This window comes from Falco rusticolus, chromosome 3 (genome assembly GCF_015220075.1).
Source record: "Falco rusticolus isolate bFalRus1 chromosome 3, bFalRus1.pri, whole genome shotgun sequence".
Taxonomy (NCBI): domain Eukaryota; kingdom Metazoa; phylum Chordata; class Aves; order Falconiformes; family Falconidae; genus Falco; species Falco rusticolus.
Window position 1 is genome coordinate 119,210,804 of NC_051189.1, and position 24,888 is coordinate 119,235,691.

At 41.1% G+C, this 24,888-nt stretch overlaps 2 protein-coding genes across 4 annotated transcripts in view; both read left to right on the forward strand.

Annotated features, from left to right (window-relative positions):
* Positions 1 to 1,403, forward strand: part of ZMPSTE24 (zinc metallopeptidase STE24) — a 29,117-nt gene extending 27,714 nt beyond the window's left edge. For both annotated transcript variants that reach the window (XM_037381422.1, XM_037381421.1), the window contains exon 10: positions 22 to 1,403. In XM_037381422.1, coding sequence (XP_037237319.1) covers positions 22 to 246 — 225 coding nt within the window. In that variant the 3' untranslated portion in view covers positions 247 to 1,403. The remainder of the gene's footprint in view (positions 1 to 21) is intronic.
* A 2,260-nt stretch (positions 1,404 to 3,663) lies between these two features.
* Positions 3,664 to 24,888, forward strand: part of KDM1A (lysine demethylase 1A) — a 37,964-nt gene continuing 16,739 nt past the window's right edge. Inside the window, exons 1-9 of one of the 2 annotated variants that reach the window (XM_037378994.1) lie at positions 3,664 to 3,952; positions 6,738 to 6,903; positions 11,872 to 11,931; positions 15,608 to 15,741; positions 18,986 to 19,064; positions 19,754 to 19,846; positions 20,605 to 20,711; positions 22,571 to 22,652; positions 24,169 to 24,263. In XM_037378994.1, the coding sequence (XP_037234891.1) occupies positions 3,668 to 3,952; positions 6,738 to 6,903; positions 11,872 to 11,931; positions 15,608 to 15,741; positions 18,986 to 19,064; positions 19,754 to 19,846; positions 20,605 to 20,711; positions 22,571 to 22,652; positions 24,169 to 24,263 (1,101 nt within the window). In that variant the 5' untranslated portion in view covers positions 3,664 to 3,667. The remainder of the gene's footprint in view (positions 3,953 to 6,737; positions 6,904 to 11,871; positions 11,932 to 15,607; positions 15,742 to 18,985; positions 19,065 to 19,753; positions 19,847 to 20,604; positions 20,712 to 22,570; positions 22,653 to 24,168; positions 24,264 to 24,888) is intronic. The other variant, XM_037378995.1, reaches the window with a different exon arrangement.

Here is a 24,888-nt window from a genome sequence, read left to right on the forward strand (position 1 = left end):
GCAATATATTTATCTCCACAGGTTCTGTCATTTTGTTTGACTGTATTAAGCCGACGATTTGAATTTCAAGCAGATGCATTTGCCAAGGAACTTGGAAAAGCTAAAGACCTATATTCTGCTTTGATCAAGCTAAACAAAGATAATCTAGGATTCCCTGTTTCTGACTGGATCTTTTCAATGTGGCATTACTCCCATCCGCCCCTTTTAGAAAGACTTCAGGCCTTGAAAGATGCAAAGCAAGAGTGACAGGAATCATTGCTGGTTCAGAGACAATGCTTCCATCTCAGAAGCAAAGTTCAGAGCTGCTTTTTAATTTCTTTTTAAAAGTGGATAATGCCAATTGAGTGCAATGTTAACAGCACGACAGATCTGAGAATCCTGAAACAGGTATTAAATTATAAATAACTTTTTTTTTAACAAAAACAAAACTGTGGAACTTAATTTGGAAAAAGTACTGGGTGAAGACCTTCCCCCCACCCCCCCCCCCACTGGCTTTTATCTCCATATCATAGTATAGACTTGTAAAAGGAAGAAAACAAAAGTATAGACTTCAAAGCACCTATCTCTTCAGTTTGTGTATGCCTTGAACATTGCTTTTGATCCTTTTCCCCTGCTCAGCGTTCTGTGAACCTTCCCAGTCTCAACCCTCTTCACAATGAAGAGAGTCTGAGTGACTTGGTTTCTTGTATTATAATACTTGTACTCACCAGTCACTATTTTGTGTTTTAAAAAGCTGAATGGAAGTACAGGCCTTTCTCCTGGACTCATGTCTGTCATAATTGAAAATGCTACTTAATAAAACCTCCTTTCTCTGAAGTGTGGGAAGAACGATGAATTACAGCTGAGGAAATATACCAAGGCTTCCTGGAAAATGAGCACTAGTTGGTATTCAGCAGTGTTACAGTGGGATTAGGCTCCTCCTCTTCTCCACTGTTCTGCTTGGGGTATGGAAGGATATATGGAGAATCAGAACAAGACCTACATGTTCAAGAAAGTTGCTAATTCTCTATTCTTCTCCCTTTTGCCTGAGCAGAATTGTTATCATCTTTTCCACACCTCAGTTCCTCAATTTCTGTTGTCCTTTTCCTAAATTCTTTGTGTATATGGAAGCATCCTGTTGCTCAGACAGTGCATCAGAGCCAAACTTTCATTCCAAGGGGGTTTGTCCTCCAGTCCATGGAGGGTATTCCATTAATACGAATTCAGCTGAAATAGCAGTGCTGGAATACTTGGAAAATATTCCTTGTCGTTGTTATCATGTAAATAGCCCAAGGCACAGTTTGTTCATAGAGGTTAGTGAAGGACAAAGTGAATGGTTGTGGAAATGGCTTCTGCATTGTTTAGCTCATATTTTTCTGATGAAAGGTGGCATTAAATTTACTTTCCTTGAAATAAAGGTAAAAGTTAAAAGGATGTTTGTATGTGCCATACAAATGTTTTGGACCAGACTGATTGCACATACTTCATACAAAAATCAGATTTTATATCAGTAAATGAAAAAGTTCGACTCGGCTCTGTACAAAGAGAGAAGTCAAAACAAATTCTGATTGTTTGAGATGTCAGAGTATTCTCAGACTTTACTGTTAGCTTAAATTTGCTCTTCTGATCACAGGGAAAAATGCCTTATGATGGGTATGATGATTCTCAGCTGTGACATGATACAAGATGTTGCTGGAAGCCCTTTATATGCCTTAATTCTAGTTATGTTTATACCCTAGTGAATATGAAGCTAAACTATAGATATGGACTTCGGAGACAGTTTGACAAATATATATACAAATACAAATAGAGGAGCCGATATTTGTCATGTTAATTGCATTTAATAAATGGCCCTTAAAAATAAAAGGATTAACTTGAATCTGTCAATTCAGAAGAGTAAAAAACCATGTCAGGATTTGAGTTTGAGATGCTGGTTGGTGTAAGCCTATGGAAAACATGTTAAATGGGCTTTCCTTTGTCTCACCCGTGAGGTAAAACTTAAACTCAACAGTTGATTTTGTGGCTATTTCAGAAATTTGGCTAAACACAAACAAAAGGAGACTAAAGTGGGATAATGAAGGAAATGCCAGTTCCCATGGAAGTATGAAATACTTGCAATACTTAGGCTTACAGGTGAGGATCATGCTGTTATGGCAATTGCCTGTTGCTTCCTTTTCTTCCTTGTCACTGTTTGGAGTTGACCTCTCTAATTCTCTCAGCTGGATTTCACTGTCAAACTCTGTGAACAAAGGTTCAGAGTTGGTTCCAGTCTGCTCCAGCTGCTTCTTAGCACTGGCACTGTTTGTCAGTGTGTGCTGTTGACCTTCTGCCTGTCTGCCTATGCAGACATCTGGAATGCATCACCTACACGTTGCAGACTTTCTACAGACACTAGTTGCTTCCTCTGTTCCTGAGAATCGTTAAATCACACCTGAATCTTTCTGTGTAGCTGCTGCCTTCTCTGGTGTCTCAGTCTTCCTACAGGGGTCCACACAGCTACATGACCAACCAATACAAACCACCTTGATGCCAAGGTGGGTCTACTAGAATCAGCCAAGCATCCCTTCTGATTAATGACCAGTTTTGAGGAGACAGGCAAGAAAATTAGCGAGAGCTCTGTGAGGCCAGGCGAGTAAGCGGGGGCTCCCCTGGAGTGATGGCAGTGCCTGAGGTAAAAACAATAATTTTACCTTTAGTTAATGTTACCTTTAGTTAATAATGTTCAAATATTCAAGGCAGAGGGACTCAGAGCAGAGCATCTCTGGCAGTTTACGCAGGCACCTGCGAGGCTGGTGGGCATTGATCAGTGGCTTGCCCAAACCTGACAGCTCCAGCTCCCTGTTCCCTGCCTCACCAGCTTTTTCTTGTGGTCTTAAGTAGAAGCTTGACAGAGGACATGGTGAGGAAAAGTCCCAGACCCTGGAAGGAGAAAGGAGGACAAGGACTGGAATGCTTTATGGAAATAGGCACAAACATCTCCCTTTCAGCAGTCATGGCACGTCCCAGGGGACTTGAAACTTGTGCTGTGAAATACGTCCACAGAGGATGGCTATGGCCACTGGGCTTCGCACTTTTCTTGGTCGCCAACAGGTCCTGCCATTTGTATCTGGGTTTGATGTGTACGCAGAATTGTGGCGGAGATGTATGCACAGGTAAGGTTCCCTAAGGGCATGAAAGCGAGTGGATGCGCATCATTCCAGCGTGCGAAGGTGGCTAACGGTGGCGCCTGGGAGGCTTGCAGGGCACAGACCTGGCAACGAACTCTGCGAGGCCAGGCCAGTAACCAGGTCTCCCCTGGATAACGGCAGTGCCTGAGGTAAAAATAGTCATTCTGGAACTCGAGGCAGCGATGGCGGCTGTAGAACAGCGAAGGCCGCAGCGCGCCGGCACCACTGGCAGCAGGCGGAGCCGTGGCCGCCATGTTGGGCCCCGCCCCGCCCCCGGGCCATGCCGGCCTGAGGCGGCCTCCCAGCCTGCTCTGCGGGCGGCCGGGGCTGAGGCGCCCGCCCCGTGACCCGGCCCGCGACCCGGCCCCGCCGCGGCGGCTGGGCCCACTGCGCACGCGCGGCAGCGGCCGGCACGAGCGGCTCAGTGCGCGCGCGCGGCGGCCCGGAGGTGACGGCGGGGGGCGGGGCGGGCGGCGCGCTCGCGGCTCCTTTGTGCGGGGCGGCGCGGCGCGGCCGGGGCGATGCTGTCGGGGGGGAAGAAGGCCGCGGAGGCGGCGGCGGGCGGCGAGGGCGGGCCTGAGGCGCCGGTGCCGCCGCCCGCCGCCGCGGGGGCCCTGGGCTCCTCTGCCGAGAGCGGCGGGTCTGCGGAGCGCACTCCCCGCAAGAAGGAGCCGCCGCGGGCCTCGCCGCCGGGCGGTCTGTCCGAGCCGCCGGCCGCCGGTGCCGCACCTGCACCCGGCGCCGAAACCACCGGCATCGCCGAGACCCCCGAGGGTCGCAGGACCAGCCGCCGCAAGCGGGCCAAAGTAGGTGGGGTGGGGCGGGGTGCTCGGGCTGCGGCCCGGCCCCGCCGGACCCCTCCGGCCTGGCGCCGCGGCGCAGTGGGGGTCTGGCGGGGGCCGCGGCCTCGGGCGGGACGTGCCTCGGCTGCTGGGCCCGCTCCTGCGGGGCGCGGCCGGCGGGCTAGGGGCGCTCCGGGGCCGGCTCCCGGGGGGCGGGCTGGGCGCTCCCTGCGCGGGGCCGAGCGGGCTCCCCGGCCTGGCCCGGCTTTAGGCGGTGCGTGTGCTGCGCCGGGGAGGCGGGTGCGCCTCCAGGATAGGCAGGCGGGCGTGGGAGAAGCTAATGCAGATCAGGATCTTGTTTTGTCATACCGCACCTTCACAAGGTTGGGGCAGAAACGCACTTTCACGAAGGAGAGCGGCCTGCAACAGGTTTTGGAGCTTTGCAGGGCTGCCTGGTCAGATAGCAAGGAGTAAAGAAGCCCCCAAACCACCCCAGCATTGCGTCTGGGTTCTCGTGATCTTATTTTCGTGATTACTGCGGGTGTACGGATGCAGATTCTCTTGAGGCTTGCGTGCATGGAATGATGCTGGTGTTGCAAGACTGGTTACAGAGGTGATGCCCACATTCACTGTGCTGTTTGGCTTCCCCCAGCTACTGTTGGAGAGTTGAGCCAATGCTATGTGAAGGGTGAGATTTAGCAATAAATTTAAAAGCTGTAAACAGTGTCTAGTAATTTAGGCCAGTGGTAGGTAACTCTTGTAGGTTATTCTGAACATGCAAGAGCATCACCTTTTCTCATGAAACTTTTCATTGGTAACCTTGTTGCAGAAGACTGAAGATCTTTGTTGTGCGCAGAGCTGGCTGTGTTTGACAGGGAAGGTGAAGTTACTTTTAGGTGCTCTGTCTGTTGTACTGTGGCATTGAATGTCTTGCTTTTCAGAGCTGTTCTGTGATGTGGTAGCTGGACTGGCTCTTTGCATGTAGGAGCTGTTGGATGGTTCAGCCTGGTGCATTTTTTAAACTGAAAGAGGATAGACGTATATCAGACATAAGGAAGAAATTTTTTGCTATGAGGATGGTGAGACATTGAAACAGGTTGTCCAGAGAAGTTGTGGATACCCCGTCATTGGAAGCGTTCAAGGCCACGGTGGATGGGACTTTGAGCAACCTGATCTACTGAATGATGTCTCTGTCCGTGGGTTGGACCAGGTGGTGTTTAAAGGTCCCTTCCAACCCAAACCATTCTGTGATCTTCAGAGGCAGTGTATCTAGGTTTTTCTTGTTTTATAGTGGTCTGTTAACAAGTATGAGTTGGTGTACTATCTGTGGGTTGTGTTGCGATGATGTTTCTCTGCATTGACCATACCCATTTGCTAAGGATGTTAATCTCTTTTTAGCACGGTATATCCCCATGGTAGCTTCAGGCTAGCACAGGGTCACCTTAACTATGAATGTTTGTGGTGTGAGCTCAGTTGGGGAGTGTGCAGGTTAAAAATAAACCTAGGTAAAAGCTCAGGGGTTTTTTGACTTGATCGTTTTCTGAAGTTGTGTGAGTTCAAGGAGGATGGGAGACTTTAGAGGGCCTTAGGGCAGAACTAGTTTGTGTTGGTTTCAAATACCTGTGATACTGCGCTTACAGCGCTCTGGGATCATTGTAACTTGCTTCAGAGAGGGAGTTCAAAAAAGGTGCTGGTGGTGCAACATTTGCTCAACAGCATGAAAAACTGAATGTGCTTGGCAGGATGGAATGTAAACTTTGAAAAGGTAGCAGATGATGGAGTGTGTTGGTGGTTTACTGAATTTAGGCTTTCCTGTGCTTCCAAGTGCTACTTTGAATCGTCCCCATTATTGCCCTTTCATAATGACTGAACTTCAACTGTGAAAGATTTGTTATTCTTTTGATGAGAAATGCAGAGTTGTTTTTGTCATCTTATAGTAGAAGCTGAACTGTAGGATGTTGGAGGGTCACTAGCTGCTTTCTTTTTTTGTCCCATGGCTGCATATTGTGAAAAGTGCTTTTTTCCTTTCCAGTAGGTAGGTAAATTCAACAGCAATATACAAAGCTTTCTTACTTTGGAAAAAAGCTTGGTTTGTTAAACAGTATGAGATACATCCCTTCTAGGTTATTTCTTGGGGTTTTCTGTGTTCCTTTAAGTTGGAGCGAGTCTTTTTAGCCAGTAATATTATTTATTTTTGCTGGGGAATAGAACAAAAAATATGGTAATAATTTTTCATTATTTTTTTGGAGTCTTGTGTTGAGCCACTAGTGTGATAACCCAGGAGAGGAGGCAAATGTGATCGTCTGTACCAGGGCAAGATTTCCAGTAAACAGAAGACTGACTATCTGTGCAAGATAAGTCTCTGTACATAGATGGTTTTTTTTCAGGAAATCTCGTGTACAGTTTTGGTCACCCACATTTGACTGGAATTCAAGTTGGAATATATGGGTTGTACACAGAGGCGATTTGTTATCCCTCACTTCAACAGGGAGGTGAAGGAAGGGAAAAAAAGTAGAAAGGTTGAACGATCATATAGCAAATACACATAAACTGGGCTCAATATGACTGGAAAGCTCCTACTATCCGTCAGTTAGGTACTGAAAACAATTATTTTTTTTAGTGGAGGTAAAAACATGGCACTTGTTAAGCTGTTGAAGGTTTTATAATATGGTAGACTGTAGTAAGACTGAGTAAGGTAACTCAGGCCTTTTGTTTGAGCTGTAAGTAATTCTGTGCTTGCAATGTTCATTTTAGTAGTGAGACTTAAAAGAGTCTTCAGTGTGTTTATCCTCTATTGTGTTTTTTACAGGTGGAGTATAGAGAGATGGATGAGAGTCTTGCAAACCTGTCAGAAGATGAGTATTACTCTGAAGAAGAGAGAAATGCTAAAGCTGAGAAAGAGAAAAAATTGCCACCACCACCTCCACCGGCTCCTGCAGAAGAAGAGAATGAAAGCGAGCCAGAAGAGCCATCTGGTGAGTAGAGAGAGACCTTCTCCTCAGACACTACTTACCTGTTCTATTGCCAGAAATTAAGCCGGGTCAAGTGCAGCATCATGGATCCCGTGTCTGGTTTTGATCTGGTTTTGAATGATTGTTCTACAGTGTTTTCTTTGCTGGCCCCATATGTGGAAGGAGGGGAAAACCTCAGAAAAGCAGCCTGATAAAGGTGGGAATATGCAGGATCTAATTCTAAACTAAATCAGACCTCTCATACTAGATGCTTACAATCCTTACTGACTTGTCTTTGGAAGCTTATTGACCAGAATAGCCTCTTTGGCACTTTGCTGCCACACCTGCTCATGTACCAACAGTCACTTATTCCTCTGAGAGAACAGAGCTTAGACTTACTGGGGGAGGTTCTGTGCAGGAGAACAGATTTAATCTACAGTGATTCCTGTGGCTTTAAACTATAGCTCTAATCAAGTTCTGGTTGGATACTGTATGCTTAAATTTTAGTGCTTTCCTCATTCATTACCTTTGACAGAGTTGTAAAGCTTCACTTTACATTGGAAAGTTTTTTTTGATCGGTCTTTTCAGGAAGCATCTTTTGAAATGTATGGTATTAGCAGTACCCTGTCCATTCTTTACCTCTGTTGTGTTTACAGCTACCACCGTTAGTTAGGTCTGGTGTTGATCTATCACTTTACTATCTACAAAATCATGCTTTTGCAAAGTTCAGCTGTTGGAGAGATTTCATGAGATGGTGTGTGTGCTAGTTGATTTTAGGCAATAGCTGAAATCTAGTAGTAGGTAAACTTCGGCTGCTTCATGACTGATATGAATAACTGCTGGTCTTCAGTTCTTCTCCTCTTAATTGGCTTCTTTTTGGCTGGCAGGTTTGAGATGTCAGTTTGTGCATACTTATCTTCAGTTTCAGAAAATATATTAAAAGCCATGGTTGTGTTTTATCTCTTAGGACTTGCCCCTGTAATCTCTTTTCAGTTGTGGCTGTTGGCTTCTGGCTTGATGCAGGAATGCTGTAGCTCATCTGTTTGACTGAAGTACTTGCAATGATAAAAATCTTCTCTACCCCTAGTTGTAGCTGATCTATCAAAAATGGAATTTTAATAGGTGTAATGAAGCAAGTATCTTATGTTCACTATTGAATTAGCTTAGACTTAGGGTTTAATCCTTGAGACCTAATAGTAGCACACTTCTGATATTTCTCAGATGCCATTTTGCGCCTCTGAGAATGATTATTGAAATCAGTTTGAGGCATAATCAGTGAATTAGTGTTTTATCCCATGAAGGAATAAACATGGAAGATAGGCAGTGATAGACTCATGCTGTCCTATATACACAACAGTCTGTTAAGCAGTTGTTTTGCAAGCACTGTGTTTAGTAGTCTAAATATAACCAATTTTAAAACAAGCTCTATTCAGCTGCCTAGAAATAAGTTGATTTCAGGTTGTCATATCCTTTCTCCATTCCTAGAAATCCTGTGATATGTATGAAGCAGTGATGTAGGAAGACAACAGATTTTCAGTTGTCATTCTATAGCTAGTCTTGAAACTGTATACGTTGATGGATCTCCCTATCTTTATTAATGCAAGTATCGAGAGCGTCAGGTCATCTTATGCTGTTGAGCCATCATATGGCTGTTGAGGTGCATTGAAACTTCTAATCTAAACAGCCATTAGCAGTAAGAGGCATGGAGTCTGCTGTATATAGAAGCAGTGTTTATAACTGAGGTCTTCTCTCTTTGTCACTCCTTTGAAGCGAAAATACAAGTGTTCAGTAAGAAATATTAAGTAGGACAGTAATATTAGAGCAGGATTAGTACTGAAAATTTAACAATATCCAAAAAGTTAGCTGTGTATTAATGTTAATTTATTCTCACTGCAGACCTTAATAATTTCCTTTCTATGTTTAAAGCCTGGAATCACATAGGTAATGCAGCAGATGTATAAAGCTGTCACGTTATCGATTATGACCTTTTGTGTTGAAAAGACTTAAAAATATAATAGTGACAGTAGCTGGGATTTCATTAGTCCATCCTCACAGACAGTTTACAGTAGGAGGAGGTTACTAAGTATCACGCTTCAGGTGACAGTGAAATGCTGGTCTTGGTGTGGGTTCCATGAATGTGTTCAGCTGCGGGGAATTCCAGATGTTTTGGCTATGCAGATGGTTATAGTCTGGATTTGCAAGATTTACTGGATGTTTTCGCAGAGCAGTTTTAAAAGGTGTAACAATATTTCACGATTAAGATACTTTATGAAGAAATTATCTTCCCTCTTTTTTACTTGAGAAATATTGTCTGATAACAAAAAGCTTTCAAACTCACTTCCAGTGCTGAATGACATTTGTGGTGGTTGCCCATATCCCTTTTGAAATCAAGGACCTTGCTTCTTTTTGTTTTTCTCCTCTAAGGATCTTTTTTCTTTGCCCTCACCAAATTGGATTTTCATTTATATAGCTTCCTGAATGTTTTCCTTACCAGCTTCTGTCTTTTTAGTTTTGTCAGTATTCTTACTTTGTGGTAATCTTATGTTTCTAGCTGTTCTTTTCCAAGGAAGTTTGAGACTGAAGATCATCCAGATTAAGGGCAAGTGAACAGTCAAACGTAGTGGTGCTCTGCTTCTGTCTTTCTTCTGGCTTTATCTGTTTTCCTAATTAAATTGAGTACTTGATGATAATCATGTGCCTACTATTCTTTATTTTAAGACTATTGTTGATTGTATGAAGTGGACTCCTTTTTAAACCTTCTTCCTGGTTGCTGTTCAGCTCATGGTCCATTACTGTGTTACCTTGAGACTTTCGGCAGATTCCGCTGCTGCACATGTTGTGTTCAGCTGCAATAATTTGATGTTAACGTGGATCAGCAGTTTGCTTGCTGCTTTGTTCCTTTGCAGCTGGAACATGACTTTCTTATGGGGGAGGAGAAACAACCTCTACTAGCAGGGCTTGTTTCCACACTTCAGTACTTAGACTGGGTAGCTTTTAGAATGGTATCCAAGCAAGCAGTAACAGTGATGCTTTTTTTTTGACTTAACGTTGAAAATGGCTTAGCTGTTATTAACAGACGAGGAAAATAGTGATTTCTTTTTGTAAGTAAACCAAGAGCAATTTTATCCCTTGTACTCGTTGTGACTGCTGATTCAGGCATAATGAATGCCACAGGCTGATTTCAGCATTTTTTCAATTTCTTGACTTATGGAAGGTTTTCATAACTTTTCCTGCAAATTTATGGCCTCTGGTGGAGTGTAAATATTAATGTTTGAGTTGTGTTAGTCTCTCCCAGAATGGAAGCAGGTCTTGTAATGTTCCCAGCAAAGTACTTAGTGTAGATGAAGTGAGGAGTATTCTCTTGCTATTTCAGATACGTTAGTTCACAGAATCCCAACTTTGGGTCTTCTGTCTGAGGCCTGTCAGAAGACAATTATTTGTCACAGTCTCTCTTGTAAGTTTCTGAACTTCCCTTTTGGTAGACTGATTATGTAAAAGTACTGACTATTGCTCCTCTACTGTAGCTGAGTGAAAATGTCTTTCTTGTTTCAGTTCCTATTTATCTGTAGATGTGTAATCTTACAACATTCCAGATGTTAATCCAGGTTATCAAAGTATGAAAACGCTTGGTTTGCTTTCTGTGTCTTGCTTTAGGAGTTAAATTTGTAGTTCAGATGAAATTCTTTTAAGTTAGTGTGTCCCCAGAGAGCCTCAGATAACATTCTGGCAAAATTGTCCACCCAGTCCTAAACTCTAAAGAGTAGTTGTACATGTGAACACAGCCTCAGGTTAGACCTTACTCTTCCCAGTTTGGAGATGACACCTTGAGCAGTTGTGCTCTAGGAAGTGACTGTTGAATTAGCTAACTTGACCTCAGCGGTTTGTTCAGTGGGGGTTTGTTTGGACTTTAGAAAACAAACTTTGCTGACTATTGGAGCACTTGGTTTGAAAGAGCCTCGGTACAGGTGCAGCTGCTGAACAGTGCTCAGCCGTCTTTGAGTTTTCAACGGTGTCCTGCGCTCTGGAGGTGACAAGACTTCAGGCAAACATCTGACTGGAAGAGTAACGCTTAGGAGCTAAACTCAGAGCTAGCATCTCCTGTGAAGATGAGCAGTGTTCGAGGTGACCTGTATTAGCTTTGTTCCTGCAGACACTGCAGCTGTATTCATCTCTGTTCTAGAAATGCCCTGCTCCTGGTTGTTGTAGTCCTGTCAAGGCTGCTGTTTAGGACTTAAATGCGGGCTAAGGTAATTTTGAGACTTCCTCGAATCTTTCAAATGAGTGTTTTGCCTTTCCTCATGTTTTCAGCCCTGGATACATTGGAAGACTGATGTCTTTCAGTGCTGGGTATTGATCACATCACTGATCAGTGGTATTGATGTGTACTTGGCTTCGAACGTGGACATAGTTAGAATGCTGTTGGTGTGTCAAGGGTACTGAAGCCAAAATAAGTGGTCTGAGCCTTTCGAAAAATAGTTCCATCATCAAGTGTCAAGGAAGGGTTTATGGGGGGGGTGGGGAAAAGCAAGGCTCTCTTGAAAGAGGCTTTTCAGAGTGGTTCAAACTATCCCCTTGCACATGGAGAGACTTGGGAATACCAAGGGCAAGATTATCAAATTCTTATGGTTTGAGATCCATAGAATCTGATGCTATCCATCCACCAGATCTTGGCAGTAAGAAATGTAATCCTATTATTCAAATCCTAGCCATTAAGTTGATCATACATATTTAGCCACCAGGAATGCTACATATTGTGTACTTCTTTATTTCCCATAAAGTCTGATATAAAGCGTTCCAGTAACATGGATAATTCTTTAGAAGACCACAGAGTTCGATGCCCTGAATCTAGGTTCCAGAAGATGGGATTCTCAGAAAATGGGTTTAGTTAGTTGGTGAAATTTAATACCTAAAACGCCAACTGCCGGGCCTTTATGTCCAGTATGGTTTAACTTATGGAGTAAGGTCCCTCAGTTCTCCTCTTTCCTTCCACAGGGCAAGCAGGAGGACTTCAAGACGACAATTCTGGAGGGTATGGAGACGGCCAAGCATCAGGTGAGGGTGGCATTTGATGCTTGCCACTTAGTAGCAAGAGCCGCCAAGTTAGGGATTGATGCTTGCAAGTGCGCATGGGTGTGGTTGTCCAGAATTTAGCAGGAGATGCAGGAGCTGTTTACCCACCTGTTAAAAAAGTGAGGGGTATTTTCAGATTTCAGTTGAGGTCTGTACCAACTGTGGAAAAGGACGCTAACCTATGTTGAAATGCCTCAGGCCGATCTCTCATCCCTCCACTCCTCTCCAGGTTGAGAGGAGTCCAAACATGCAAAAAGACATTTCTTACCTAGCCAGTTTCTACAACGTAGAATGATGCAGAAAGCCCTGGGCTTCAGCACAGTAGAGCTTTTTTCTAATCTGCTGAAGAAACAGTGTGGAGTACCTTTTTGCTCCTTTGTTTTTTTCTTTTGAAAGGGTGTCTGTCTGAGCTGGGTGCCGGCGCTTAGCCCAGGAGATTTACCTGTTGGGGGGATTCATAGTCTGCTTCTCAGTGGACTGGATTGTGAATTGCATTTGACATTTGACCTAAGTACTGATGCTAGCAGTATACATTTATTGCTTAATTCACAGAACTGGTGTCTTTACTCTTTAAGTACTTAGAGTGCTACTGAAAATCTTCCTCCAACCCTGCCACTTTTGCTCTCGCTTGAGGATTGAGGGTTAGGGTTTTAAGCAAAGGAGCTGAAAGCTCCAAAACCTATTCTGTACCTCCAAGTTGCTCTTTTTGGAGCAAATATAACTTCAAGATATTCATCTGAGAGTACATCCTTGCTGTTCTAAGCAAAGGAGCCTAGTTATGTTTTGGATCTTGCCACTTGCAGAGAATTTCTGATTATTATCGATTACGGGCTTAATGATGCATTGCCGATTTCATTTTTAGGCAGGCATTGGCTCTTTGGAAATTCCGCATATTTTGATTTTTATATATATGCTGAGGGTATGCTTTAACAGTTGTCCAGTTCAGCAGCCGAAAAGCTTACCTTCAGAGTGTTCTTCATCTGCACATGTTTCAGTAAGTCTTTAAATGAGCAGCATCCCTTAAAATTTCTTCACTTGGGAAGACAATGAAACTTCAACACATTAGTTGCTAATGCTGAATGTCAGGAAGTGGCAAGTGTGTGTGCGAATGTGTGTGAAGAGGAGATGAGAACCTGGTCCAGGCAGACCCATTCCTGCAGTCACGAAAGAGCTGCCTGCCCCAAGGAAAGCAGGTGTAGTTCTGAACCGGTGCTCCCTTTAAAGTGTTGCTTTTGTGAACCACAAGCAGTAAGGGTGTGGGGTCGGTTGGATTTAATCAGTCTGAACATGACTTAACCTTGAGTTGTGTAGCTGCAGAAGTAAATTCAAGGACGTTTAGTTTTTATAGGATCTTCTGTTGGTTGGGCCAAATACAATGAAATCTTCGCTAGTAACAGCTAAGCTATTTCTAAATTCTGGTGTTAAATCTTATTATGGTGGGGGGGGTTGTGTGTTGGGTTTTTTCTTTCTTTTTCTTTTTTTTTTTTTTTTTTTTTTTTGTCTTTTCTAAATACTGGTGCTAATCCGGAGCTATTCTGACATTTTGATTTTCAAGTGGTGGTATTGCCATAGAAGACATGTGGTGTTGCAAAAAAAACCAGCCACCAAAAAAACCCACCTTGGAGTTCTTTCCAAGGCTGTTAGGAGCACCAGTTTCTCAGGGTTCTCAGTTTGAAGAAATAAATCAGAAAGCTTTTCAAGAAACTGGTGGATTGCCTTAAATCCAAGTCTGAGAGTTTCCTGGTAGTTGATCACTGCGTGACAGTTAATGCTTTTTAGCAGATACCTGGAGAAGGCACACACATTTTAGTACAAGCCTGTAAGATGGAGTGAGGCTCAGCGTTTCAAATCTTTAACTGGCCATTCTCCGAAAATTGTGCTACCGAGTGAGCTTTTTGCTAACGCTTGATGATCTAGAACCTTAATTAAAATTTGTTAACATGAATGAAGTATCAGAGATTTGGTAACTTTGGTTTGATTTACAGGCACAGTTTTATGGAGTTCGTAGTTTAGCATATGTACGTGTTCACACAGTTGGTCCGATTTTAGACCGAAGGACAACAAAAGGGCTGGGGGATGTTTATTGCTGGAGAAGCTGAACTTCTCGCATAGCTAAATATTAGTGTCAAGAAGGGGTGTGGGTGTGTCAGCTTTTCCTGTTGTTAATTTTATTTTACTTTCTTGCAGTGTTCTGTAGCCTCTATTTTTCTCTTGTAAAATTCCTGTAAATTACTATAGACAGTTTTCTTTACCTTGAGTCATCACACAGTTAGATCTTCTAATCTTTGCTTGTGAATGAATTTTTTTAGCTTCACAACTATTTCCGTGCTTAAATTTTTTTTCTTCACCTTTGGGTTGTAAAAATGCTTGAAAATTAAAGGTGTGTGTAGTTGCACCAGAACTGAAAGAAGATAATTCCTTTCCTCAGTACAGCGACGTGTACCTCTCTCTGCACATGAACTTCAAACTTTCAGTTGTCTTTGTTAGTGTTACACACAGCAAGCTTATGTTATCTTTGATATTTATTATAATCTTTTGAACAATTCCAGTTTCAGCAACATCGGATCTTATTCTTACCGCATTACCTGTATTTTTTTTTCCCCTTGGGGATATGTTGGCTTGTATCTTTCCAGATAGAACGTCCTCTCCTGTCTGTCCTGATCTTAAGTCACTTTCTAGGACGTACAAGATTTATATTGTTCTTGCTGTATTTCCCATCTCAGTATTTCATTTTGCTCACTGTGCTTGCAAGATTTGCTTTCTGCACTCGTGCTGTAGCACTTTATGTAGCTGTGTCTTGATTTGTTGCTTTATTTATAGGCTAACATTCAAATGAGATTGAGGAATGTAGAGTGCATTATTACATAGCATTAGAGTACTGTATTATTACTCCATTGCTAGTGTTTGGGTTGATAGAAATACAGGTGCCTTTATGAATTAAGTCTTTCCATAAAGAAAATGTTTCATGTATATGTTCAATGTTAGTCTTTTACATGTGGAGCATTTAAAAGGAAAAGTCAGAAATCTGTAGTTGTTGATTGTAGGCAGCACTTGAGGAGGAGGCACAGGAAGAGCACACGTAGGATTGTATTTCATTTCGCTGCCTGTTGTGAATGTATAAAATATGCAAAAGGAGAGGTTAAGACGGTTTCCTCTAGCTTGAATTCAGTGCAAATGAAACCTTGAAAAGCAGGTGAGAGGGGACTGTAGGCATTGTGCTTGTATCTTAAAGATCTTTTGGCTTTGAATGGGTTCAGAAACGTTTTTCATATTGTGGTAGAAACTGGAAACCATACAAATGGAGGACAGCATCTAAAGCAGTTATGTTTTATTTATATTATATACTTTCTTTATGAAATAATATATATTATATTGATATGTGCCTCAGCTCCCCTTATTCTTCAGGGTTGTTCTGTTTTGTTTTCCCTCTGTAGTATAGCTTTTTCATTAACCCTAGATGATGCCTGTAATGCAAAGAACTGTTGACTTGGGAACCTCCATGTCTTGCAGAAGTAGGTAAAAGGACTAAAAGTATGATACAAAATTGGCCACTATATCACCTCATGGCCAGGTGCACTGGCTAGGAAGGGTAGTATAAAAATACTTACTTGGCAGTTCCTTTTGCAGTGCCTGTAGACAACTTGTCTTTTTATTGTAGGTGTGGAGGGTGCCGCTTTCCAGAGTAGACTTCCCCATGACCGTATGACATCTCAAGAAGCTGCCTGCTTCCCTGATATAATCAGTGGGCCACAGCAGACTCAGAAGGTGTTTCTGTACATCAGGAACCGCACCGTAAGTTTACTGTGAAAGTATTGATCAAAAAAGGGTAGGATGTTTGTGTATGTTATAAAGACTTCTTGGCAGTTCTCATGTCTTAACAGTTGGAAGGTTTGTTGATTTTGAGGTGGTGGGGTTTCATTTCTGGCATCCTATCATACTCTTTAAGTTGCTAGGGAAGGCGTTACCCAGTTCTTGATTGATGCAATGCTGTGAGGCAGCACGACGAATCTGTAGTATATTTACCGTATCCAAAACACAGTCTTACCAGCCATCAAAACTACATGATTCAGCTAATACAGCTTTTAAAAAGGAAACAAACAGAAAGCTGCTGCAAATGCTCTATTACTTAATCTCAGCTTAAAGAAGTCTCTGTGGAATACTTAAAAATAATAATCAAATACATTGTTGCTTAGAATACGGCAAACCTCTCAGCTTTTTGTGGGGTTTTTTCACTTTGCATAGCACACAGTTGCTGTAATATTGAGACATCAAGCCAGTCATGTGGCTTATTCTGAGAACCAAATAGTTACTTTGCCAGCTTTGATTTCGTAAAAGAAATCATAATAGTAAAGAAATGAAACTCTGCTTCTGAATGTTTGTAGCATTTCTTCCCAATTCAAAACTTCCTTACAACTTAAAATACAGAAAGAGGGGGCAATATTCAAATAATTCACTGGGGAGTTGATTCACTTGAGTTCAGGCAAGCATGCCTGAAGTTTAAACCTTAATAGAACTTAAACAGTAGTAGCTTTTGCAGATGATGCTTTTAAATTGTGACAGTGCTTTTAGGTTCCTTGGCACACAAACACGGTTCAGGGCTTTTACCTGTATTTAAAAAAGAGTGTTTTAGAAAACTTAAGTCATGTTAGAAAAATTAACAGTATGAAAGCAAGAAATATTTCCAAAATTGCTTTGTTACCACAGTTAAAAGATAAAACACCTTATGTATCATTCAGTTTTTTTCACAGACTTAAGACAATCAAAGGGCATCACAGTGTGTAACTATGGTAGCACCCAATGCTTAATAACTTAAAGAAGTTATTTGAAATTTATGCATGGTGGACATCTTTGTGCTAAGAGTGTGATTTTTTTGCTTTTCCTCTGAAATCTCCCTCCAATTAAACCTAAGTTGTAACTTTTGATAGTCATGAGATGCATAAAAACAGACCAAGTCAAGCCAGAAGGTTTGAACAACATTTTGCTCAAAATGATGGTGAGTAATCCTTTTACAAACACATTAGAAGCAGAAAAGCCTTCCACTGAAACTAGTAACGGACTGGGATTTAAAGGAATGCTTGGAAAGGGTTAGCACTAGCAAAGCTGCATTGCTGGTCTTTGATCCTTATTCACTATGGAGGAACTTCGAGCTCAGTTCCTGAGCAGGAGCCCCTTTCCAAGGGAGTTGTGAGGGGATCTTCTCCGGTTGGGATACCAGAGGTTGTAAAACGGCAGATGGAGCAGATGGTAATATAAACCCAGTGCTCAGCAGAACTCAGGAAGAGCTGTGAACTGCAGTGTGCGGTACCAAGGGATTTGAAAATACTGACGAGGACAAAACCACCCAGAGTTCCCGGAGGTTAGAGGGGTTAGGCTAGTAAGTCTGATATTTCCAGTTTGCCTGGTAACAAATGGAATCAAGAATTGAATGAATGACCTTGTAAGTAAAAACTTATTTTGGAAGGCTCACCAGGTTCTTCTAAAGGACTCATGACAAAGTGAACAAAGGAGATCCGCTTCATGTGATCTATGTGAATCACCCCCACCCCAAAACAAAAACCAACCAAACAACAAAACCAAACAAACAAACAACCCAAAGCAGTAAAAGCTCTTGGTAAATTACTGTTGGTTAAAGCAGATAATAAAAATTTACAAAGCAGATTCTGTAGGATAAATAATCTGTTGTGATATTGCAGGGTAGTTGTGGTTTGAAGCCTTTAAAATCTTCTAAGGCCTTCACTGTTCTTTGTATTCATAGGGGGTCTAAAAATCAGAATTTGTAAAGAAATGGACATTTTCTGCACATATAAAGTTATTTTGGGTAGTAAAATGAGAACTACAAAAGATAAAGACTTACGAGTAACTGGGCGACAACATAGCAGATAAAAATGAATTTTAAATAAAAGTAAACTAATGTGAATAATGGAAGTAATTTGTTTATATGTATATATATACATACACATAGAGATTTATATATAAAAATACAGATTGTGGGCTTTTCACTCTTCCAACTGAGAATGAAATCTTAACGTTACAGGACTTAGTACTACAAAATGGTTAGTTTCACACTTGGAAACTATCAGAACATTGTTTGAAATGACTTGGAAAATGAGTAGAAGAAAGTACTGTGCTAAAGATGAAATTCGCTTCCACTGGCTTCCCAAATTATATGGAAATTCCTCCATAATCTTGCCTATTCATTGTACTTGTATGATTTCTACCTTGGTATCTGTGAGGAGCTGTGAAGTTTGGTAGTGCAATTGTAGAGAAATACCCAAATAAATGACTAATTCTGGAATGTAAAATGGTGTGGAGATGCTCTGTATGACCTAGATCTAGGCATTGAACAGTAAAATGTTATTTATTAACTGTTGCTGTCCGTGCCATGAAGTAGGAGTTCTGTTGGGAAAACAGCTGTGAATCTATTATTCTGTGCCGCCTTTTTTTTTTCTAGCATGAAGTGACATAAATAATATTTCACAGGCAGCTCTTCCTGCTTGGTTTTTGAACTTTAACTGTCCTCTAAATGTTTTTTCTTGTGTATGCATGGCCAGTGTAGTCCATGGTAGTGTCTTACATCAGTGGTGAAAGATGGATTAGATGATTAAAGGTCTGAGATAAATAAACTTTGTAAGACGACAGGTACTTCTGTAGCTTTTACAAAAATAATGTGAAATTTGATGCTGAAGAGTCAGCTGCGGGTGGATGTTGTATGTCCAATTAAAATATCACACATATTGCACTTAGCATGCAGGTGGAAGGAAGGCTGTACATACAGGCATTCTGGCACTTCTATTTTGTAGCTTTTGTTCTTTCAGTGTATGTTTTCTTGTGTCTGTAATTGGGAGATTGCTAACTTGATGCACCTTGAAGAACACTGGAAGGCAAAGTTCAGTGTGGCTTGGATAGCAATGCCAGAGTTTAACTCATGAGAGGGTTTCATCTCCTTAAATGTATTTGGTAACAAAACACACACACATGGAAAACATCTCTTTGGTATTGCTTAGTATAATGTGTCTTACTGTTTGTTTAAATACAGCTGCAGCTCTGGTTGGATAACCCAAAGATTCAGTTGACATTTGAGGCAACTATCCAACAATTAGAAGCACCTTACAATAGTAAGTCAAGTCTTTTACTGCCAAAACCATACTTTATGTATCATTGCAATTGTTTTTCAGTCTTAGTTGGGGAAAAGCTGCTCAGGATCAAGAGAGGACTTCAGATGCGTCCTTTTGTTCTGTGAGCATTCGCGTACAGAATAGGTATTGCAGTATGCTTATGTTTCAGATTTGTTAGGGTTCATTCGTCTGGTAAAGAAACATATCCCTAGCAGAATTCAAAAAAGCTGGTAAAAAGTGGGTCGTTACAGTACTTCCCTGTGAGTGAATTCTCATGCAGCTTTTAAGGTTCACTATAACTTCATGATAGTTTGCAGCTGTGAGATTTTCTTGAGCATAAGTTTTCTGGGAGGCATTAAAAAGTTACAGGCAGCTTGAACATGAGGGCTGTGTTGAGAGAAGGCAGCAAAAGAGCAAGGAGATACTGCGTGCAAATGTAGGCCATGCCACCCTTCTCAAAAAAGATCCCAATAAAGTAGAAAAGGATGGAGGAGAGCCATAAAGAGAAAGTAATTAAAGAAGAATATAATGCTGAAATGAACGCAGATACACTGTCAAGTATTGCAGAATAGTTAATTACTGTGTTGATAAAAATGTTGCTGGTGTGTTCTGTATGCTTGTGAATATGTTTTTAGTACATACATGCTGCCGAACGTACAGAATAACTTTAAAACATTACAATTTCTTAGGTGATACGGTGCTTGTTCACAGAGTACACAGCTATCTGGAGCGGCATGGTCTAATCAACTTTGGTATCTACAAAAGAGTGAAGCCCCTTCCAAGTAAGAAACTTGAAAATTGTTTCTAATTAGAGTTTTGTTTTAATGTTCTGTGATTTCTTAGGACAAATTTTTGAGTGGTTTTTTTAGGATTGCCGTGCTGAGGGTGGGGGGGAAAGGGCTGGAAAGCCATCTGGCTATAGATGTTCATGGTTTTTATTTTGGCATGGAGAAGCCTTGTGTTAAGTAAATCACTTTGAGAGGGAAAATGTTTGCAAATCTTCTGTAGATAATTTGGTGACTGGCTGTTGCTGTTTAATAAGTTGTCTTTTTCCTCGTTTGAATAACAAAAGACAGAAAAAGAATACCATACTGCATCTGTTACGTGCTTTTATGATGCTTGAATTTTACAAGTGCTGAACTTGTCTGTCCTTTCTAGGTTTTATTCTTCTGGGACAGAAAGAAATAAAACTATGATACTTTGTCCCACAGTAGTAAGAATCAGTTTCTTCAAACAGTTGTCCTTCGGAAGTATTTTTCTTCCTGTTTTCTTCCTTGTCACAGATGCGCTGCTGTTGTATTTTTCTTGTACCTGTCTCACTGAGAGAAATGGCAAAGTGTTTTACTGTTGCCATATTATGCACATAATTACTCCAGATTTATTTTGGTGGTATTTGTTTTGTTAAAGTTTTTTCTGTCAGAACAACTGATAAGAAAGCTGTGTTTTATTCTTGGTATCTCTTAAATGCAACTTTAGCATGACTGCTTGCAATGTGCTAATGCATAGATGGAGCCTGTAGCTTATTTTTCCCTTTCTTTAGCCAAGAAGACCGGAAAGGTGATCATTATCGGTTCTGGAGTCTCTGGTTTGGCAGCAGCTCGCCAGTTGCAGAGTTTTGGAATGGATGTCACAGTTCTGGAAGCCAGGGTATGGGTTTCTGTGCTCTCTTACTTCTACGCGGAAACTTCTCCAGTAACCACATTCAGTACTAGGATGAGGCTGGGTATCCCAGCAGCATGCCCAGGATGGGTAAGCGTGTGTGTAGTTACAGCCAGCTGGGATGTATTGCTGCGTACGAAACCTGTTCTTACTCTGTGTTCGCCAGTGCTTTCTCAGGGGTGGACAGGTAAAGTCAGGTGCTAGTGCCGTATGCTTGCACCGGTAACAGGCTGTAATCTTCTTCCTTTCATTAACTGGAGCTGGTTTTTCACTGGAAAGCAGAATGGAAGTCTGTGTTTCAAGAACTTGCCCATTAAATAGAATCGTTTCGAATTGCTATACATCAGGCAGGATATTTTTCTTGCATCTTTTCCATCTACATTAATGCCTTCCTTGTTTATTACTGCCTGCTTCACAGAGGCTTTAAAGTTATACAGAGCTATATTTTGTAGTGCGTGAACTAGCTGATTCCAGTAATAGTGTTCTTTTATATTCATTTGTAAGTGGAATTTCCTTCTTTTTAAAGTCAAAGGGTTTTTTTATATAATCTAATCAATAATCAATTGAGAATAGCTCATTTTCTCACATTTAAAATACACATGTTAAATACATATTTAAAATACATTAAATATGTATTTTGATATACATTTGAAATAATGTGTTTTACATTTATTTTATTTATTTACATATTATTCAATATAGATACCATATATGTATTTACATATTTATTTTTTGTGTGATACACATTTAAAATAAATCCATTCACCAGTTAAATTGGAATTTATGTTTTATTTCCTGACTTCAGTTTCCTTTGTATATTTACTTCTGACATTTTTCTAGCACAGATTAAAATAATCTTCTTAAGATTTTATTAGAGAAACGTTTCAGGCTCTTAATTTTGAGACCTGATGCTCTTGTTGCTGGGGAGCCAGAGCTGCTGTCTCTGTGCTCCACAGGTTCCATACAACTAGAGCGAAAGAGAGTGCAGCAGACTTAATTGTTCAGTCATTTTTCTCTAGGCTGCTGCATCTGTTCTTGAAAGTCTGTATTTATTTGTATTTTTATTTTTTTAGGCTGTCTGGTGTTTTCTTGCATTATGATTTCAGTGATTCAGGTGATAGTTTCTTTGCATCCACTCATTTTCTGTAACCTTTAGACAGTTTACAATCTTCTGAATTGCTGATTTAATTACTAAAAATAAAACTTTAAATTTTTGTATGGATTGGTAGCTGTTTGGGATCTTTGCCCAATTGTAATTGATACTTATCTCCAATATCACCCTGCTAGCTAGACTGAGAATAGGGAAAGGTGTCTTTTCTTTTCCTCGTTACATTTAAAATGGTAGGAAAATTAATGTTATCCTTAAGTCCGTAGTGTGGGTCAAGAACCAAAAGCTTTTTTTCCTGCTTCTAAGTTGGGCAGTTGATTTGTAGTTATCTTCTTGATTGATAGCTGGCTTTTCTGTGGAGAATAGATATAAATAATGGGTTGATGGTTTTTCTAACACTAAAATTTAGTTTTCTCAAGCATGGCTGTGGCATTTCCTATGTATCTATTGGATTTTGTGGTAGGAAGTGGAAGGGATTTAGTATGTAACAATCTATCCAGGGACAATGAAGGATTCATTTTAAAATTGTAGTAAATTCTACTGTAGATACAGTTAAATGTGTCCAAATTAGGTCAGGCATCTTTTTTCTTTCCTTGTTTCTTTTTTTAAAAATGCAGCTTAAACATTTTGTTCCTTAACTTAGGCAAATTAATTGAGATCAGGTGTTCCTTTGCTGAGGCTCTTAAGTGAGTTATATTGCTGAATGTTAAGGGAGTTTAATATATTGTGCTTTTAAAAGGACCGAGTAGGAGGAAGAGTTGCTACCTTTCGCAAAGGGAACTACGTGGCTGATCTAGGAGCAATGGTGGTAACTGGACTTGGTGAGTTTTTCCCAAATAAAAAGCAGCGGGGAAGAAAATTGTGGGACAAATGTTACAAATCTGAAACCCGATGCTATTTCCTTTCATGACCAAAATAATTGTATATTTTTAACTGTTAAAAAATAACACGTTCTAGTTCAGCCTCTTTGGCTGAATCTTCTGAACAGATGGCAGCCCGCACTAAAAGCTGGGATTTTTGTTGGTGCCTGAGCTCTCGTTGGTCACTGAAGTCACACAGGCGTCTTGTCATGCCATCAGACTGTTGTAGATCCATTCTTCTTTGCTTGTGCTGGGTGGAATTCTTTGGTCTTTCCTTGGCACGCTGTCCTTTCGTGTGTCTGTTCCTTTGCCCGGTTCCTTTAAGGTGGTATCTGAACCGGGTTCACCACACTTGCTGAGCAAGCCTTCCTAAAGCTGCTTTACCCAGCTGCCAGTGGCTTCCCAGCTCAGGTCTGTGAACTCAGTTTCTTGGTAACTCTTGTAGTTGTTCCCTTGGATCTTCCAAAGTACAACCTGAAATTGAACATGGAGCAGTAGGAATGTAGTGAGGGGATTAGATTACTAGCTAAGAGCAAGGTAAACAAGAGCAAATAAATAGCAAAGTTATGGGATGGGAGAGACCCCAAAGAGATGGAATATGTTTTTTCATTTACGTGGGGAAAAAAGGGAGAAAGGGGGATGAAGTGCAGAGCCAAAGATAAAGCTGAAGTCGGGATTTAAACCCCAAAAGTCCTTTCTCTAAGTGACTTCAAAAATAGTTGTAAAAATAATGGCAAACAAGCCATGTTTCTTCCTCTTTAATGCTGGTTTATGGGATGGCATCAGTTACTGATACTGATTACTCTGTTAAGAAGAAGTGTGTGTCTTTTCCTTCCCTCTGCTGTACCTACAGAGAGGCTTTGATGTGTAGTGGTTCTGGTTGCTTAAAGTTAATGCTTTCTGCCTTTCTTGTGTTTCTACATGGAATCTCCTAGATTGTTTTCTAATCTGTTTAGTTACATGTCTTCCAGGTACAGTTGGTGTACATGGTTTGTCTTCATAAGTTGTATTCACTAATTCACTTGCCTGAGTTCCACTAAGTTTTTAGGGACTGAATTCTTCAGGTTCCATGTCACCACACTTTCAAAAGCTCCTGAAGTTACTGTGCAGCTCTGGGAGCTTTCCTTGGCTTTTTAAACACTCTGCTTGCAAATGTTTTGAAGTTGTATTTATAGATATAAACTCTCAATCATACTAAGGTTGCTGCCACCTTAGGACTCTGCTTTTACAATCAGCCCTTTTTACATACTATCCTTTAAGTGTTGGTGGGCAGGTGTGGTGGGTTTTTTTCCCCATGACCTTGTTGCAAGGATGGCTGTGAAGAGTAGACCTTTGGCAGTGTTACACTGCTTTAGTGGAATGCATTCACTGGAGTTGGTGTGTTTAGTCTTTGAAATAGCTTTAGCTGTGGAATTTTTATTTAAATGCTGACAAATTTTGCAGAAGTTCTTTGTTAACTATACAAAATATTTTCCAGGAGGAAATCCCATGGCTGTGGTCAGCAAACAAGTGAATATGGAATTGGCTAAGATCAAACAAAAATGCCCACTTTATGAAGCAAATGGACAAGCTGTAAGTCTGATACTGTTTTCATCAACCTTTTAATCTCAGGTGTATTTGTTACCATGCTGTTACTAGCAGGAGATAGCTTCCAGGAAGAGGGACAAGGAGAAATGAAAGCATGTGTCCATTTTTAGGCAGTGTAGTAATATCCTAGCATATCTGCGTGTATTCTTCTAAAACCTGTTCTTTCTGTGTGAGTTTTTAACTTAATATGTTCTTAACTTTAACTTAATTTGTTCTTCCCAAATTTATTACTGTTTTTCCTTACAGTTGTCTGTCTTCTCTTTGAAACAACTGACTGCTGTGCTGGCACTCTAGCTTTTGTTGTTGTTGCTGCTACTCCTTTTATAAGCTCATTCTGGCTATTCATCTGCTGCTTTTTGAAGAACTGACTAACCAATTCCAGCTGGTTGAATGCATTCAATAGTTCAGCAATAATATTCTAGAGCTGGGATTCACAAACCTAATTAGCTTTATTTCTACTGTAGTGTCAAGGAACTCTGTTAGAGAGAGAACATAGTTTAGTGGCAGATCATAGTTTACTGCTGAATCTCACACGTGCATTGACTGGAAGTGTTCCTGCATCCTGAATGTTAAAACATGGTACCAAGAGTAACTTCTAAAAGAAGACAGA